The sequence below is a fragment of the Gallus gallus genome, chromosome 3 (assembly GCF_016699485.2).
Source record: "Gallus gallus isolate bGalGal1 chromosome 3, bGalGal1.mat.broiler.GRCg7b, whole genome shotgun sequence".
Taxonomy (NCBI): domain Eukaryota; kingdom Metazoa; phylum Chordata; class Aves; order Galliformes; family Phasianidae; genus Gallus; species Gallus gallus.
Window position 1 is genome coordinate 63,072,583 of NC_052534.1, and position 16,855 is coordinate 63,089,437.

General features: G+C 39.3%; 1 protein-coding gene across 2 annotated transcripts in view; it reads left to right on the top strand.

Moving 5' to 3' along the window:
• Window positions 1-402: 402 nt before the first annotated feature.
• Window positions 403-16,855, top strand: part of GOPC (golgi associated PDZ and coiled-coil motif containing) — a 28,196-nt gene continuing 11,743 nt past the window's right edge. The window contains exons 1-3 of one of the 2 annotated variants that reach the window (XM_015284489.3): window positions 403-875; window positions 14,074-14,238; window positions 16,755-16,778. In XM_015284489.3, the coding sequence (XP_015139975.2) occupies window positions 429-875; window positions 14,074-14,238; window positions 16,755-16,778 (636 nt within the window). In that variant the 5' untranslated portion in view covers window positions 403-428. The remainder of the gene's footprint in view (window positions 876-14,073; window positions 14,239-16,754; window positions 16,779-16,855) is intronic. The other variant, XM_015284490.3, reaches the window with a different exon arrangement.

The following is a 16,855-nucleotide window of genomic DNA, read 5'->3' on the forward strand; positions in this document are numbered from 1 at the left end:
CAAAAATAGATTGCACCGGAGGCCACTGCCATGTTTAAGTGCACCTTCCACAGGTTGGATGAGGCCCTGGGCAACCTGGTCTAGTAAATGGGGAGGCTGGTGGCCCTGCCTGGCAGGGGGGTTGGAGATTCATGATCCTTGAGGTCCCTTCCAACCCAGGCCATTCTGTGATTCCGTGATTCCGCCTCCTTTCCAGCCGCAGAAACGGGGAATGCTCCGACCTGCGGCTACGGGCGGAACCGCGCCGCTCCCTCAGCTCCCCTTCGAGCCTCGGGCACGGCGCTCACGGACACCCCTGCCGGCACCGGCCGGGAGCGCAGCGGCCGCGATCGCGGTCTCGGAGCTCAGCCGTTGCTGCCTGGGAGCCGCCTGGAGTTGTGGCAGGCAGCGCCAGCCGCCCCCGAGGCCGCCTGTCAGCGGCGTCGCGCATGCGCGCGGGCACATTCCGCTCGCCTGGCTGCGTGGCCGCGCCGGGAGAGCCGGGACCGCCGCGAGGGCGCAGGGGGACGGCCGAGGCGGGTGGGAGCGCAAGCCGGGCCCTGTGCGAGGCGAGGCCGGGCCGTGCGGTGGCCGGCGGGATGTCGGCGGCGGGCGGCGTTGGCTCCTGCGGGCCGGGTGGCGCGGCCTGCGGCGGAGGGGTGGGCGGCGCGGCCTCGGCGCCGGGCGGCGGGGTGTCCATGTTCCGCTGGCTGGAGGTGCTGGAGAAGGAGTTCGACAAGGCCTTCGTGGACGTGGACCTGCTGCTGGGCGAGATCGACCCCGACCAGGCCGACATCACCTACGAGGGGCGGCAGAAGATGACCAGCCTGAGCTCCTGCTTCGCGCAGCTCTGCCACAAGGCGCAGACCGTGTCCCAGATCAACCACAAACTGGAGGTGAGGGCGCGGCGGCGGGGTGCTGAGGGGCCGGCAGGGTCGGGGCTGTCCGCCCCCGGCAGAGTGAGGCCTGCTGTGGGCAGCAGCCGGACCGCTCGGCCCTCGGGCTCCGGGCTGCAGGACAGCGGCTGTCCCCCGGGAGACTGGCCTGGGGCGGCCCAGAGGATCCCCGGCTCTGGGTTACATTGTTACAGAGTTGCTCATGGTGACAAAAAGTTGTCTTTGGTGATGAAAGAAGCGTCTCAAGCAGCAGATGCCACTGGCTGGCCTTGTATTTGCATTGTCTCTAGAAAGTTTGATAATCCTTACAAAATTGGACAAAGACATCAAGAATCTTCAAGCTTTCAGGCAGCAGTTAGAAAGTTATTCCTGTCAACAAGCGAATGGAACAACAACAACAAAAAAAAAAATGGATTGGGGATAGGCCTGTCAGGTCCTCTTGTCCCTTCTTCATACTCCTAGCAGATCAGATAGCTCCCTGCTGAACTCACTCAAATTCATAATGGAGATCTCACGATCTGTGAGAAGAGTAACGGTTGTTATTGCTGAAAAGTTTTCATTGTGTCTAAACCAGCATTTCAGTAAGGGTGGGGAGGAAGAAGCGTCTGCTGGAGCTGAGTTGGCTGGTGCTGATGTTACTTAAGAGGTAGGGCCAGTGGGGTCTTGTGATTTATGCAACAGCTGGAGCACTCTGCCGGGAGAGGCTGGGGAGTTTTACCTTTCTCTTTTTCATAGCTTCAGTCCAACTTGAGGCTTCTTTTTGCAGTATATTTGGATGTCATTTGGCCTGTCCTTAAAGAGTGTGGACGTTAGATGCCTTCTTGTCTTTCTGTGACAAGACTAGTCTTTGTGCTGCAGGATTGCTGAGAAGTCTTCATTCAGTTATCTTTTCCCTAGGCTAGAAATTGCTAGCTTCTTCAATATCTCTTTTAGACAGTGCTTTTTAGATTTCTATTGTTTGTTCCAGAAGCCACGTAGGTAAGTGCTTTGCAAGAGCTTTAGTGGACAGGCCAGAGGTGTTGGTTCTTTCAGTCCTTTGTATTTCACTTTTTGCAATGAAGGAAGTGAAGAATCTTCTGACAGTAACCTGCTCTTCTGAAGGGTTTCCTTGCAGTAGGAAATGAAGTAAGTAAATTGGCTTTGGTTTTAATCTGATCTCTTCCTGGTATGAAAACCTTGTTATGCAAAATACCAGTAGATCTTAACTGAGAATTGGGTTATTTCACAGTAGAATAAATACCTCATTAAGGAAGTTTTGCTCATTGCAGTCTTTATTTCACCACAGTGCTCACTGTAGTGATGTTTACAGTATTCTTTGTGTTTACGTTGCTATAGACCTGCATGCACTTTAGTACATAGTTTGCATGCATGCTGTCAAGCTATACAGCACACTTAATTGTGTAGGCATAGTAAAATAAGATTTATGAGTTTATAGTAGACAATCAGCATTTATTGCATATTGCGCAGGCTGGTGGGTGTTGTGTACAGACTTGTAAAACAGATGAGTTTTCAGAGCAGTTTAAGGGAATGAGTTAATGCTTGGTAAATATTTCTTTGAAAAGTTGTTTCATGCTTAAATATTTTGAAAGGAAATTATAAAACTTAGATCCTGAAAGATCCTACATTGCTCTGAAAGTAACGCCTCCTATTTATTTCCATGGAAACAAGCACAGATACAAAGAGCACAATAACACTTTTTAATAGAGCAGATTTTCAGCCACAAAACACTATTTTTTCAGCACATTCACCACCATTATCACTGCACATTTTTGCCAGTGATGAACAAGAGCGTCCATGCCACACCTTGTAAAAATGTAGGCCAACGGAGATGACACACTGTTGCTGCTGCTGAAACGCACCACCCACCACCTCACTATGCTCACATCCACTGTTTGGTCTCCATCAGTGTTCAGTAAGTGTCAGTGAATGTCAGTGATTGCCATTTTTCTGCATGGAGGAATTCGATTCCACACCTTCGCTTCATCTGCACTTCTGTGTCAGACACCATTCTATCAGACTGCTCTTCTGCTGCCATCTGTCACACAGTGACAAAATGTAATGGCATGTTGATGGGAAGATTCAACCTTTACTGCCATGCCACCAGCATCTGCCTCTGATGTCGTTCGCCAACATAATAAAGTAGGAGACATTACTTTTGAAGCAACCCTTGTATTTTGGTATCTAATTAAAATCATCTGTGGCTTGGACACCTAAATTATGACAGTCTGTACTTTCATTTGAATCAGTTGAAGAGAAAAGGAGCACAGTTCACAGTTTTAGTCATTTAACTATTAGTGTGCCTAAGAACGAGAACTAATTGACACTAAAAATCTAGAGTTAGTGAATAAAATAACCTTTTATTTTGTGAAATATTTTTATTTCTGATAGTAGTGTTAGGTTTCATACCTATGTTCATACAGGAAATTTCATCTGAAATAGACCTTTAGAAGGTTATAGTATTGTCTTGATAGTTGTTAATGTTAGGATCTCATGATTATTAGTTATAAATTTGAAATGAAAACTGCCATTTAAAATCTCTGAAAGATGGAGATGCTCTATTGAGAATGAATTTCTTTTTTTCTAGTCAGAATTCTCTGTGTCCAAAATGAAGGACAAGAGTAGGATGTGATCGGTGACTTTACACTTGTTTTGTGGTACAGGTTATGGGATATTCCATGACGTTTAAAATCACAGTTATTTCTTTAGCAGCTCAAGGTTATAATATTATAGTGCCTGTGCACTTTCATTTGAAGTTTTCATCCTGTTCATAAATGACTTTATTTATGTAGGTACAAACAAATTAATGATAAAAATTAGGAATATTGTCCTATTGTTCATGGGTTTTATTTCCTTAAGAAGACCTGTCTGCCCTTGTCACAGTTCTACAGACAAGAAAAGAGAAACACAGTTCAGAACGTGCTTTATTGGCTTAATATGCGTTCTGGAATTGACGTAATTGCTTTCAAGACACAGTTTAGTTGGTTTTGGTGGATAGGAGCTCCTGCTGTAGAAGTGTCATGGAAGAGTGTTTTAGCACTTTTGTATATGCTTTTGGTGCATACATACTGCCAGAGATGAATTTAGGTAAAATACTGGGTGAGGGATATTTCAGAACGATGAAAATGTATTTGAGGACAAGTCTAGTTTCTGTAGAGGAAGGGATATGCAATCACTTGAGATGTTAGTTATTTTCAGAAGGAGCTTGAAGGTATTCACATGCACAGCGGATGTATGCAGGTAAATTTACTCGGGCTTTAGAGTGATGAAAGGATGTAAGTATCTAATAACTATGACTATATACATTGTTAACTATATATAACTATATACATTATTATTAACTAATAACTTATAATTTATGATCCTAAATTAAACTAAAAGGAAGAAGGATTTGTTTTCATATTTTTCCTGCTGGTCACATTGGGACAGATTTGAGCAGAGTAGCTTATCAAAGAGGAAAAAATTGTTAGGTGATGGAAGCCATTGTCTTTTTCTGAGATAAGCTTGACTTGACTCATGTAGCATACAGTATGCTAAACAAGTGTAGGAACGTATCATAATGGAGGACAGTGAGGGCCTCAGGCTGTTAGAACAAAAGGAGATGACAGCCATTTTAAAAGAGATTTTTCTTGGGCTCTGTCTCTCAGCGTTACAGTCAGCAGATGCAGGCTAACAGTCACTGTGTGAGATACCAGATTTCTAATTGGGAGGAAGTTCATAGGATTTATTTTTCCTGTTCAGATATTATTTGAGCTGAAAAAAGTTATAAGATGCTGACTGACGCTGTTTAAGTGTTCAGTTCAAAAAAATAAATTCAGTGGAAGTAAAAGTAGCAGCTTAATGTGCTGGTGAAAACTGAGCTTGACTCTGCCACTTTGACTGCCAGCCTAATTCTGTAATTTTAAATGAACAAACTGGAATGGAATGTCTGGTAGAGCACACCCTACGTCTTGGCAGTTGGGTTAAGCCAACTGCAGGCTAGAGTTTAGGAAAGCATTTAAGCAAACGTTTTAAGAGGCTGTTTGCCTATGTAGTTTTGTTACTGTTCTACTGGAAATGAGTTAATAGATTTAGAAGAACAAGTTCCTTTAAGCTGAATTTTTATCTCTTTAAGCAACTTGTGCTATATCAGCTAAAGCATGTGTAGTGTGTGTGGGTAACATGAAGATCCCTATTTAAAAAGGAAAGAAAGCAACTCAACACCCAAAAAAGCCAGCCGTAGGTGGCTTTATGTGTATGGTGTTTTTCCACATAATTTGAGTCCATCTTACAGAGCATGCTGCAGGACTGCTTTGTTGATTAGGAGTACTTTTTAACCAAGATCAGACCATACACTTTATTACGAAGGTCTTTTGGTTTGTTTTTTCTCCCCTCTCTCCTTAGTTAATAATGTAAAATGCACATACATACAACCAAGATATTTCTTTGCCCCATGACAGATGTGCCTTTAACACCGGGAACATAGTTCTAATAAGTTAGTAAGAAAAGGAAGTTGATTTATTTTTTCAAATGCGTTTAAATTGCCCATCTTTCACTGAGGTGTCAGTTCATTATTTACACTTCTGCCTCTGAATCTTTTTTTCTCTTTTCAATTTGAAAACTGTTGGTACTGGATGGAATGTGGTCTATCTGGAATGAGATGTGATACAGCTCATTTTGTATCCTAGAATTAGATGAGTTCGCAGATGTTCAGACGGTGTCAGTACAATATTTGCCTTTTTAAAGGGATGACCTGCATTTAATTCATATTTTCCTGTATCAAAAGTTGTGGAATTGCATATGTGTTTAACTAGCTCACTTTAATTGCAGTCAATGTGTAGTAAAATGCCAAACTTAATTTTCTTTTTCTCTCATGTATTGGGAGTTCCAAATTTTAAGCACCAGGGATACGGTATCTTAGTTTGTAACTCTTGGTTTTGTGTAATGAATTATACTGCATAGCTAGTCCGACCTGCCAAATAGTGGCAATGGTAAAACCGTCTATATGACTTTAAAAACTCAATTCTGTATTCCTCATTAACAATTAGAAGCATGGGCAACCTGGAAGTGTATTTATGAGGCATTTGGGGATTTGATGCTGGCAGCAAAGTACTGCCAGTAATTACTAAATGGGTGTGATTTGTGCACCTCTAAGTAATTACAAACAGAGTGATACAGTAATATTAAAAAAAAAAAAAAAAAAACCTGACAAAATGCATGTACTTAAGATCAAGGAAAAACAAAGTAATAGCATGAAATAATAACATGTTGCTGTGGTACCAGATATTCTAATGGAAGAGATGAAAAAGATCAGTGACTGGCTGTGACAGCAGCAGGACCAGTGCAATGAGAAGATACTACAAAAGAAGAATGCTCACCCAACTGCAAAGACTAACAGAAGAACTCCACAAAGGTGGGATCTCCAGCAAAAGATCCTTCCTTAGTGGCAGTCAGCCCTTAAGTGAGGTCTCGGAGAGCTGGAGCCAGGCTTCTGATCACATGGGTGAATTGCCTCCACCTGTGCTCCCAGGGCTGACCAGGTCTCTTCTTCCAGGTGCTCAATCAGTGGTTCAGGCTCTGCCTTAGCAGTTCCCATACACTGACCCATAAATAGGAGTTAATACATCAATCCATGTAGAAGTGGAAAACAAATTTTACATTTATAAGATGTTTTAAAATGCTATTATGTTGTCAATCGTTTAATTGTTGGGAGTTGCCAATGCTACCTCCATACTTATGCTAAATTCAAGGGAAAATCCTTTTGTTTCCCTTATGTGTGGTTTTGGCTGTCATGTTTGTTTCAGAAGTTGATAGCTATAAATTTTTTTGTTAGCATTCTTACTAGCCATACGAGAAAGAGCTTTTAGTTAATTTTAAGTTAATGTCACGTGTCCTTTTTTTGGGGGGTCCCGAAAACAATGAAATAAACAATTTCATTACAAGATTTGCAAATACAGCCTTTTGACATGATTTGAACCAAGCTCCTCATTTCTGTCATTGCTAAGTGGTAAGCATTCTGTGCTTTTGTAGCAGTCAGGGTTGGTTTTTTGATCATCCAGGCTTATGATTCCAAAGTGTATGATTTATTCAGAAACATGTATTTTGTACAGTGCTGTCACTTCAGCTTTGCAAAGAGCGCAGTGAGATGAATAAGGCTCTGTGCTGTGTCATGGTTTCTGTTTTGAACAAGTCCTACAAACTTTGTAGCGTTGTGAGAAGTTGCAGCGAGCGTTGCTCGGTCTGAAAGATGGAGCAGATAAGTCAGGGCTGAGGGAGGGGTGGAATAGGAACCTGTCCTTCGGGGAGCTGTAGCCTAAGTGTGGTTCAGTGGTGAAGTGACACAGATGGCGTACTGGACAAACATTTTTTTTCCCAGCAATTAGAGAAGCATAATACTTTGCTTGATACTTAATAGCTTTGGCTGATGCCACAGTCCAGCAGTCCCCAAGAAAACTCGTTAGTATGTTGGCCACGCGTTTCCTAAGTGTGTTCCTCATCTCTGCTGCTGCCAAACCTCCATCATGTGTGTGTCTGCGTCTGCGTGTGTTTGGGCGTCGGGCTGCAGTGGTTGCATCTGTCAGCTCTTGGAAAAACTGTTTTCTGTCCCACAGTTGTGTAATATTATGGGAATGCTTGCGAATAATGATTTCACTGTTTGTAAAATATAATCAGTTCTTTTTAACCTATTTTTGCTTTTATGCAACATTTTTCTCTTAAAAAAAAAAATGCCCCCAAAGTATGTGAGCATTATTTCTTGATATTCGTGTTGCTTCTTTTATGTGTATAGTGAAGCAGAATGCAAAGAGTAGGTGCAGTGTTTGCTTTGTGATCCTGATCGGGAGCAAATGTTTAAATACGTAAATGCATTTGTTGGTAAACTTTCTGGGGTCTGGTATAAACCAAATGAGCACACATGGCTGAAAAAAAATAATCTTAACATAATTTCTCATAATCTTTCTCATAAAGATAATAATCTTTCTTATAAGCTTTCTCATAATCTTAACAGTTGTAAAAGTGGCACACACAAGGTGTTTTATTAGTAACAGAATCAATGGAACCAGTGAAATCTCACTGCTGACTCATTGGTCAGGAAAGGTGTTTGTTTGTTTGTTTGTTTTTCCTAATGCAAATATTGAGAACCCTCCTAAGTCACTAAGAACACCTGATTTGGTCACCCCTGCTTCTCTCCTGTGATGTTTCCACACCATGGCATTCTTTGTTTTTCTGTCTATGCATGCTTTTGGTTGGTAGGCTGGAGCAGAGTTAGGCAGCGTGGTTTCCAGCTCGTAATGTAATGCCTCATCATTTGTACAATCTTAAAAGGTTCTTAATGTAAGCTAGAAATTGAGATACTGAAAAGTGTGTCATTACAAGCCTCAAAAAACACTTGCCTACACTTTAATATAGAGAGAATTCAGGTTTTTCTGTTGTTTCTATTGATTGTGGTGAGTAATGCCATTGCTTTGCACAAATAACATTCGGACCAGTAAGCTCTGTTTCCAATTCAGCTATGCTCTGGTTTGAGTTCCCAGGTCTGGGCAGTGGCCAAGACTTAAATTATTTTTTCATATCTATTAAATCAAGTGCAACTGTTACTTATTTTGTAAAGGCCATTAGAGTGATAGCTCAGAAAGTGAAAGACGTTTGCCCCAAACTAAAACCATTACTTGATTTCTTCTGTCAGCTCTCTGCTTGCCCCCCTCTGCAACTCTTTCCCTTTCAGAAGTGAGAGGCAGATTGCTTCTTGTTGACATGTGACGTTAATTGCCATCATCCCACTATCCACGATTTTGTAATTCTGGGCTTGCTCCCTCTGAAGGTTTGGGTTTAGGAGCCCATGATATCGCTATCTTCTTATTCCTCATTCAAGCACTGCTGGTGGTGAAAAATGGTAACTTGTGGTTTTAGCATGCCATCTGTCTGCTTCCTGTTGTGCCCTTCTATACACAAATGTTTCTGTACTTCCTTTTCATGTTACATTTATTCATTGTTTCCTTCTTATATTTACTTTGCGTGTTTGTCCGGGGCATAGTCCACATTTTTAATCTTATATGTTCAGAAGTTTGCATTGCTCTTTGAATATAGTTCTGAGATCTTACAGAAATAAATATATGATCTTGAGTTAGTTATTCAAACTTTTTCTGTTTAAAAAAAAAAACTACAAGTAGATTTTTTTTTTTTTTTTCTTTTCTGACCAACATCTGAAGAAATTACAAAGTATGGTATGAAATAATGGGACCTCAGTGATCCTTATTTTACTTTTAAGACTGTCCTCTCCCTCCTAATGAAAAATGCCAGGTAAGATATAAATAACTCCACGACTGTAAATGCACGCAAACCCTGCATTTAAAACGAGCAGTTATATTGACAGCAACATATAGGGCCGTAACTTGTAACTACTTGAAGAAGAAATGTGAACTGCTACAAAAGAAAGTTATTATGTATGTAATGGTTTGTTGAGAGGTTTGGTTTGGTTTTGTTGTGGTTTTGTTTGTTTGTTTTTGTTTTAATTTTTGCAGTAATATTTTTGAATGATCTGTGGAATAGGTACTTGTCTGTTACTTAGTGCTATGGTTTGTTTCATTTCCTATGGGGAAGAAAAATCATTTATAAATTCTTGAGTTATTTCACTTTATGCTCGGTTTCAGTTTTCATACGAATACGAAACATGACAATAATCTGTGAGTTGTAGATTGTTTGGAAGACAAATATACTACTTCACTGTTTAATTAGTTTGACCAAAATCTGAAATTTACTACAAACCTATCTTTTAGAGTTTAAAAGTAGATTGATTATATGCCAATGTGAAGGTAACATGAAGCAGTTGCTCTTTCTGAAATAGCATGTGTTTTCTGGTACTTGGAATTAGAAAAAAAAACAAAAAACACATGTGGATTTACCTTTAATTCATAATAGTGAGGAGAGAAAGGTAAGAAACCAAGGAATAGGTCTTGTACAACTGACATTGTAATCAGTGTAAATGAGTGGAGCAGTTTGCATTTGGAACAGTGAATACAAAGAAATTAGCAGGCACATCTGTAGTATACAGTGAGAAATGGGTGATGGTGCTTGACGACAATACTTCAGCTCTTTTCCATACTGACTCAATTTGTGTAACTTCCCATTGTTTTTGGTTTGAAGTCGTTACTGAGCTGATACATTTATGGATCTTTGAACGTTTCCAAAAACTACTATCTATTGTCCACAGACAAAAGTAATGGGAAACCTGAAGCATTGAAACAAATGGCCTGATTTCCTTTAACATAGAAGAAACTTAGATGTTTTTTAATTGACTTCAGTAAGTTTTGGCTTGTATTTTAAGGCCCAAAACCAGGTACTTCCCATTGCCATTGGCACTTAATTCCAGTTTTGGATCTTGGTGTAAGAAAAGTATCCAAGACTTCATCAAGTCAGAGACAGAAATGAAAATATCTCAAAAGGTATTGACCTTTCCAACCCCCATGAGAATATAAGGACCAAAGAGCTGTGCCAATATGGTGTCTTTTGTGTCCAATTCTCTTCTCAGTGCACTATAGCACTGTAAGAAGAATTTCACCCTGGTGAAATCATACTTCCCCGAGCTGCAGCTCGGTCCTGCTGCTGGCTGTGTGTTGCCTCGCAAATGAGTTAGTAGAGAAACTACTGTGTTATTCTGCTTATAAATCAACAAAATACTGTCTTATAGTTGCTAATCAGCACAGTTGTATACCATGTTAAATAAAGAGGATTTGGTGCGTTAGTGGAAGAGGATTAATGGCCTTGTATTTCCTGCCCATGAGTATGGGCAATTACTGCAATTTTTGAAACACTGTTTGCTGCAGATTAATTCCTCCTCTCTGTTTGTCCTCTCCTTCAGTATCGGTGGGACTCAAAAGGACATCTGCCTTTCCATGACAGTGGTGTTACAAAATTGGTGGTTTTGTTGTTTGTGTTTCTGGTGTATATTTACTACTTATATTCATTCAATTGGATGAGTAGTAAAGGACTCCAGCATCTCTTCTGGTTGAAATGGGAATAAAGTTTAACATTTTAAGTGTAGTATTAGAAATGTAGTAATTTTGCTAGGTCAATTCGAAGACTTGTAAGTTTTTGAGCTTTTAAATTAAATTAAAAACAATTAAAGCATACAGTCTTGAAAAACGGTTAGCATTTTAGAACATATAAAAATAATTCCCATGTAATAATTGTTATGTCTTCAAGTTAACTTGTTGGGCATTACAGTGACACCGCATTTATTAACTGTTAGGGGTATGTACTTTGTATGGTCACACACAAGATTGTTGATGGTACATCATCTTTGCTGTGTTTTTTGTTGTTTTTTTTGTTTGATTTTAGTGAAAATAATGTGCTTTCTGTCTTGGACTACTTATTCACATTTAGGTTATCTTGCTAACTTTGTGGAAATTCTCTGGTTTGAAACTGTGTAATATTAACATTAGAGGAAGAGTTGTGTTTGCTCCCCCTGTGTCAATCTAGAAATATTTTAACAACAAAAGCAGTTATTCTCTTAATAATGCAGATAGAAAATGAGCAGTCAAGTAGTTTTTAGAACTTACTGGACATGTGTTTTAGTGATAATCCTTAGTTATGGATTGAGGGTTTTATATAAATGTGATGTAGCTACAGCTTCTAATAGTATTTTGGGTGTGTAAAATGACTGTAACCAACTTTAATTTAGTTCTTCTGGGTTTGCATGTCAAGTAAAGTAAATATTTGAAAGTTGAAAGGATCATCCATCTGTTCAGAAGCCTTTTTCCCCCATTTCCTCTTCTGACTGAATCAACAAGTTAGCGTTAAAGGATGTAAGGATGTTAAACAGAGAGCCCTCCCTTCAACCTCTGTCCATTACTGTTTACGAGTGAAAGTTTCTGCTCTCTGTTTGCTGTTCGGTGACTTCTCCTAAATACTCATAACCATGAAACTAAATGGTGTCCTGTGGGTGAGCGTTACTTTTACCCCCAGCTGGCTTCTCAGCAAGTGCTAGAGCAGTCGCCAGTGACCTGCTCTATGTGCAGTACATTTATAGATATATTGAGATGTATGCATGGAATGCATGACATCACACCTTCAACAGTCTCGTAGGAGAGCACATCTAAAAATTTGCCAATAAAAGGATTGATACAGTTGCCTGTGCAGCTTAAATTTATCCTCATTTTGCTTGTGCAGATTGAAACACAATATTTGTAGGGTCTGATACTGTGCTCCTATGCAGTACCGCAGCCTCACGCAGTGAGTGGTGGTCTCAGAATGAGTGTCTGCATCAGTGGTTCTTGTTTGTGTTCCTTGCTTCATGTTCTGCCTCCGACTCCTCTCCTGTTTTCCTGAGCATCTTTCCAAAGTGAATGTGGAACTGCTGGTTTTCCAGTGGGCTTTCCTTTATAACATAAATTGAGGGAAGTGAGGATTAAAAACCAGCACTAGCAAGAGTCATATTGAAGGCCTGTGTCATGGTTTTATGATTTTGGGCTATCGGTATTCCACATCATAACATCATGTAGCACACTGGGAGTTAAAGACTTAATGCTCCAGGTCCGGGTACCTGTCCCAGAAGAGAACTACTACTACATTCCCCAGAGGGCTGTTCATTGTTCTGTTATCATTTCTGCTCAGAGGGAACAGATACAGGCCTTGGTAGGTCACCTGACACTCCCTTTTCAACTGTCAGGCTCTCTTCCCTTCTGCTCATCCTGACCAAATCTCACCGTGGAGGGCAATTTCTGCTTCAGAATTCCGTGAAGGTTTACAAATCATTCAGGTTTCTAGTCATTCCAAAGGTTAGAATGGGAAAGTGTGCAGCCAGTTTCTTCAACACAAAAACGAAATGCTAACCTGATCTGCAGGGGCTCCGTGGAAGTGGTCAGAGATGGTGCTTTTGCACTGTTCTGGGAGTTCACTCAGAAGTCAGCAGAGCCCATTGACAGGGCTTCTCCCACCCTCTTGTCCCTGAGATGCTGGGTAAGGCAGAATAGCCAGGGATGTTGTTCTTCACAGCGGTAAGCTGGAGGTTGACTTGACCTGTCTCAGCAATTTGCTGTGTAACTGGGGTGCTCTGAATCACCTCTGGAAGAGCCTACTTATGTCTGATAATTACGCTGGAAGCTTAAGAAGGCTGTCCATCTGAATTAGATACCTTGATTAGACCCAATAAGTACTGATATTCATATCCTTTGTGCTTTTTAAAACTGATACGGACCTTTTAAAGCAGCGACTTACGTAATTGGATGGGATGAGTGTTGATTTGCAGTTTGGTATTCAGTGTGAATTTGAACATCACGACGGTGTTATTAAATATCTAAAATACTTTGCATTAATGTGAGAGGTTTTTTTAAGAATTGGTGACTTTTCCATTTTGCTTTTAAGTTCCAGATTTTTGGAAGTAAAAATAGAATCTGAATTTACCTTTAAAGTACAAAACATGATCAAAATTCTTCTCCCCTGACATCTGCTGTGTTTTCATGGGTATGTAATAGCTTTAAAGCTTATAAAAATGTGGGTTATCTTATAAAAATCGACTTGAACTTATGGATAGCAGGTAGCCTGGTAAAAATGTGTATTTGTTCTGTTATTCACGTTACAAGTGTGCATGTAGACTGCATTTCAACGTTTCAGAATTTTCTTTTTTTTCATGTTAGAGTTCATGACTGATTTTGTACAAACATTTTAGGGCCATATTAATTCATGGCTTCTGGTTTGCCTACTTAATTGGCAGTTTCAGTTAAGTTGTTGATAACAGATCTGTTGTGAATTGCGTTCTTTGATTTTATCAGTGCTTTAATAATTGCATTAAAACTTTGGTCAATACATTTTTGTTTTTGTTTTTCTGGTAAGATGTAGTTGTATTAAAGTATGAATAGCGCTTACTTTGTTACGACTGTAAATCCTGTTGTAGTTTTAATGACAGTATCCTGTGTCAGAGTGGACATCAGCACCAGATGCCGTGGCCTCTGTCAGAAAAATCCAGCTCCTGTAATTTTCAGAAGTGCAGTGGTGTGATGCTTGATCTGTGGATGAATGGATGCAGTGGGAACTGCAGGGGGAAAAAGGCCTGCAGATGATGAAGTGCTTGAGTAGGGCTACAGAGGAATGACAGAGGCATGACAGCATGTACTGTTATTTGTATTATGGCATTTAGCTGTAAAATGTGCCGGCAAAAGATATATTCATATATGTCAGTTCTGATATAATCATTGTTCTAATTAGTACAATGGTTTCTATCTTCCAGGCACAGTTAGTTGATCTGAAATCTGAACTGACAGAAACCCAGGCAGAGAAAGCAGTACTGGAAAAGGAAGTCCATGATCAGCTTCTGCAGCTTCATGCTGTCCAACTTCAGCTACATGCCCAAACTGGTCAGAATGTGGATTCGGGGGCTATTAAGGCAAAGCTGGTGAGTACGAGGGCTTGAATGGAGGATTGTGCTTTCCCCTCTCCTGTCTGAAGCTCTTCCTTGCATGTTATGAATAAGCTGATTATAAATTTTACTGCTAAAGATGTTGGAGAGAGTTAACTTTTTTAAATAAAATTTATTGTTAGTGGTTAGGAACCATTAAAAATAATAAGTAAGAATGTAAGTAATTTTTACATAGAACTTTTCTGAGCAGTTTATTAAAGCAAAGTAAGTAAATATTGTGATGAATTATATTGCTTTTATGGCAGCAGAAGTGGTGAAAGATGCTAGCTTCCAATGTAAAAACACAACCAAATCTTCACATGTTATAAAACAGTTTAGAAGAAAAAAAATCTTCTGTTCTTGCTGTAGTAAGAATGTAGGAATGGGGTTGATTTGCCATAGAAGGAGATAGCAGATGGTGTCACAGTCCTCTCTGTTGTACTTTTTCTTTCAGAATGCTACAGATGCTATCCATTGTTATATTCAATGTACTGTCATAAAAAGATCAATAGACAGCTGATAATTTTGTCAAGTATGGTTCTGAGAATCTTAGACCTTTCAAATGTATACCAGAAGATAGCATTTAATCAGATAAACCAGAAAGATAGAATTTAGCTGTGGAACTAGTTAGCACTGACTGATATGCAGAGTATAGGATGCTTAGTTACTATCTGCAGCACAGATTCATACTCTAATACCGATACTTTTAAAATTAGGAAGTGGTGTAATGCTGTCTAGGTTCTGGTTTCTAACTCTTTGCATAATTCAAAGATTACCCATCTAGCTGTTTTTAAAACTGCTTCACATGTTCCTTCCAAATAGCAAGTCTCACCATCTGTGAAACGTTAAATTAGTCTCTGCTATTTTGTCCCGCTAATTAATGTAAAATAAAACACAGTAATAGGCTCTCAGGCTCAGAGGCCATCTAGGCTGTTCACTAAATAAGACTATCCCAAATTCTTCTGGTTTCAGATCCAAAGGGTGTAACTGAGTTACTGCTATATTCTTAGATCTACATACTTGCATGTTCAGTATAAAGAATAACATTTTCTGAATTATCCACACATAATTTATTCTGTAGTGAATTATAGCTTATGCATGATAAAGGTTTTTTAAAGCCATTATTAACTGGACATGTGAATAAGAATTAGTTAAGTACCACCCACATATTCTAAGTGTTAGGCTTCAGGTTTACATGAAGCAAAATTTTTAGCCAACCCAAATTATGTGTGATTTTCATTCCTAAATTTAATCAGTGAGACTTAACTGCTGAGTGACATAGTCATACTTGTAACGTATTTCTTTCTCCTTACTTTGTTAGAGGCAATTTCTAAAGATATATTAAATCTCCATGCAAGTGTCCTCAGTCTGTTTCAGACAGCAAACAATAAGTACGTTTTTTCTTGTATTGCTTCAGATTTTATCCACGTTGAAGTTGAATTTGCTAACAGTCCAAGCTGATATTTTCTCCTTATTTCTGTGTAGTTCCTCCTTTTTTTATAGACATGGGGGCAGATGTTTTGAGGGGTTTTTTTACTTCACCTTTAGGGATTTTATAGTTTCAGTGGAGAGAAGCTCACTTTTAAACTCTTATAGATACAGAAAACTATGAAGCTTCATGTAGCTTGAGCAAGCAAAATTGATCTTTCTTAAATGACAATAAAAATGAGAAGTCTGATTTTTAGGTAAATAAAAACTGTCATGCTGTCCTTCTGACACTTAGAAGTCTCTACGCCAAAGAGAGGCTGTGTCAACAGTACATGTGATGGGAGAATAAAGTTTTGTAGCAGTTAATTTACTGCCTCCTTTATTAACTACAACCACTCTTGTTTTATATGTAGACTCTTAGTATAAATATAGGCACTACAAGCTGTAGCTTTTAGGGTTGATATATTTGCTTAGTCTAAGCATGATAACTTTTTCAGTATGAGAATGGAGTCACATAACAGATTTATTTTCTTGTGCTTAGCAGTTAATGTATCTTTTTTTTTGTTATCTCTCACCATCCTGTAAGTCACTATTGGAAAATGTATTTTGTTATGCTTTCTGAAAGGAAAAAATCCATCGTCAGTATCAAGTACTGTATTATAGAGGATGTATTTTTCTGTGATACTGTCAGAAAACTGCCATATAGCTTATTTACCTATCAGTTAAATGGCTTCTTAAACGTCAGAACAGCCAGGAAGTAAATTACCTTCTTCTGCTTTATCCCTCTCAAATATTACAGTGCTTTTCATGTTATTGTGCTGTTCTTTATAATTCTCGGTATTTTAGGAGAAAGTATTGTTTTCAAAGCTCTAATAAAGTTAAGGTGTTTTAATGATAATTACAACAAAATACCAAAATTGCCACTAAGAACAATTACAGCGGTTTGGTTTTTAAAAATTCCCTGTAATAAAATGCACAGTCTGCTGGTAGATTTCTTTTGTAAGAGGTCTTTTACTCTAATGCATTTTCTTAAAGTTCCAATTACCTGTTTCTCTAATTATGGAACTCTTTTCTTCTGTCTTAAGTCTGTCCTTTCTGTGGATGAATTGGTAAGTAAACTGATTGCTCCCTCCCCTTTTTTTAAACGATTAAGTGCTTTTGTTTTCTGTGACAGCTTATATATATT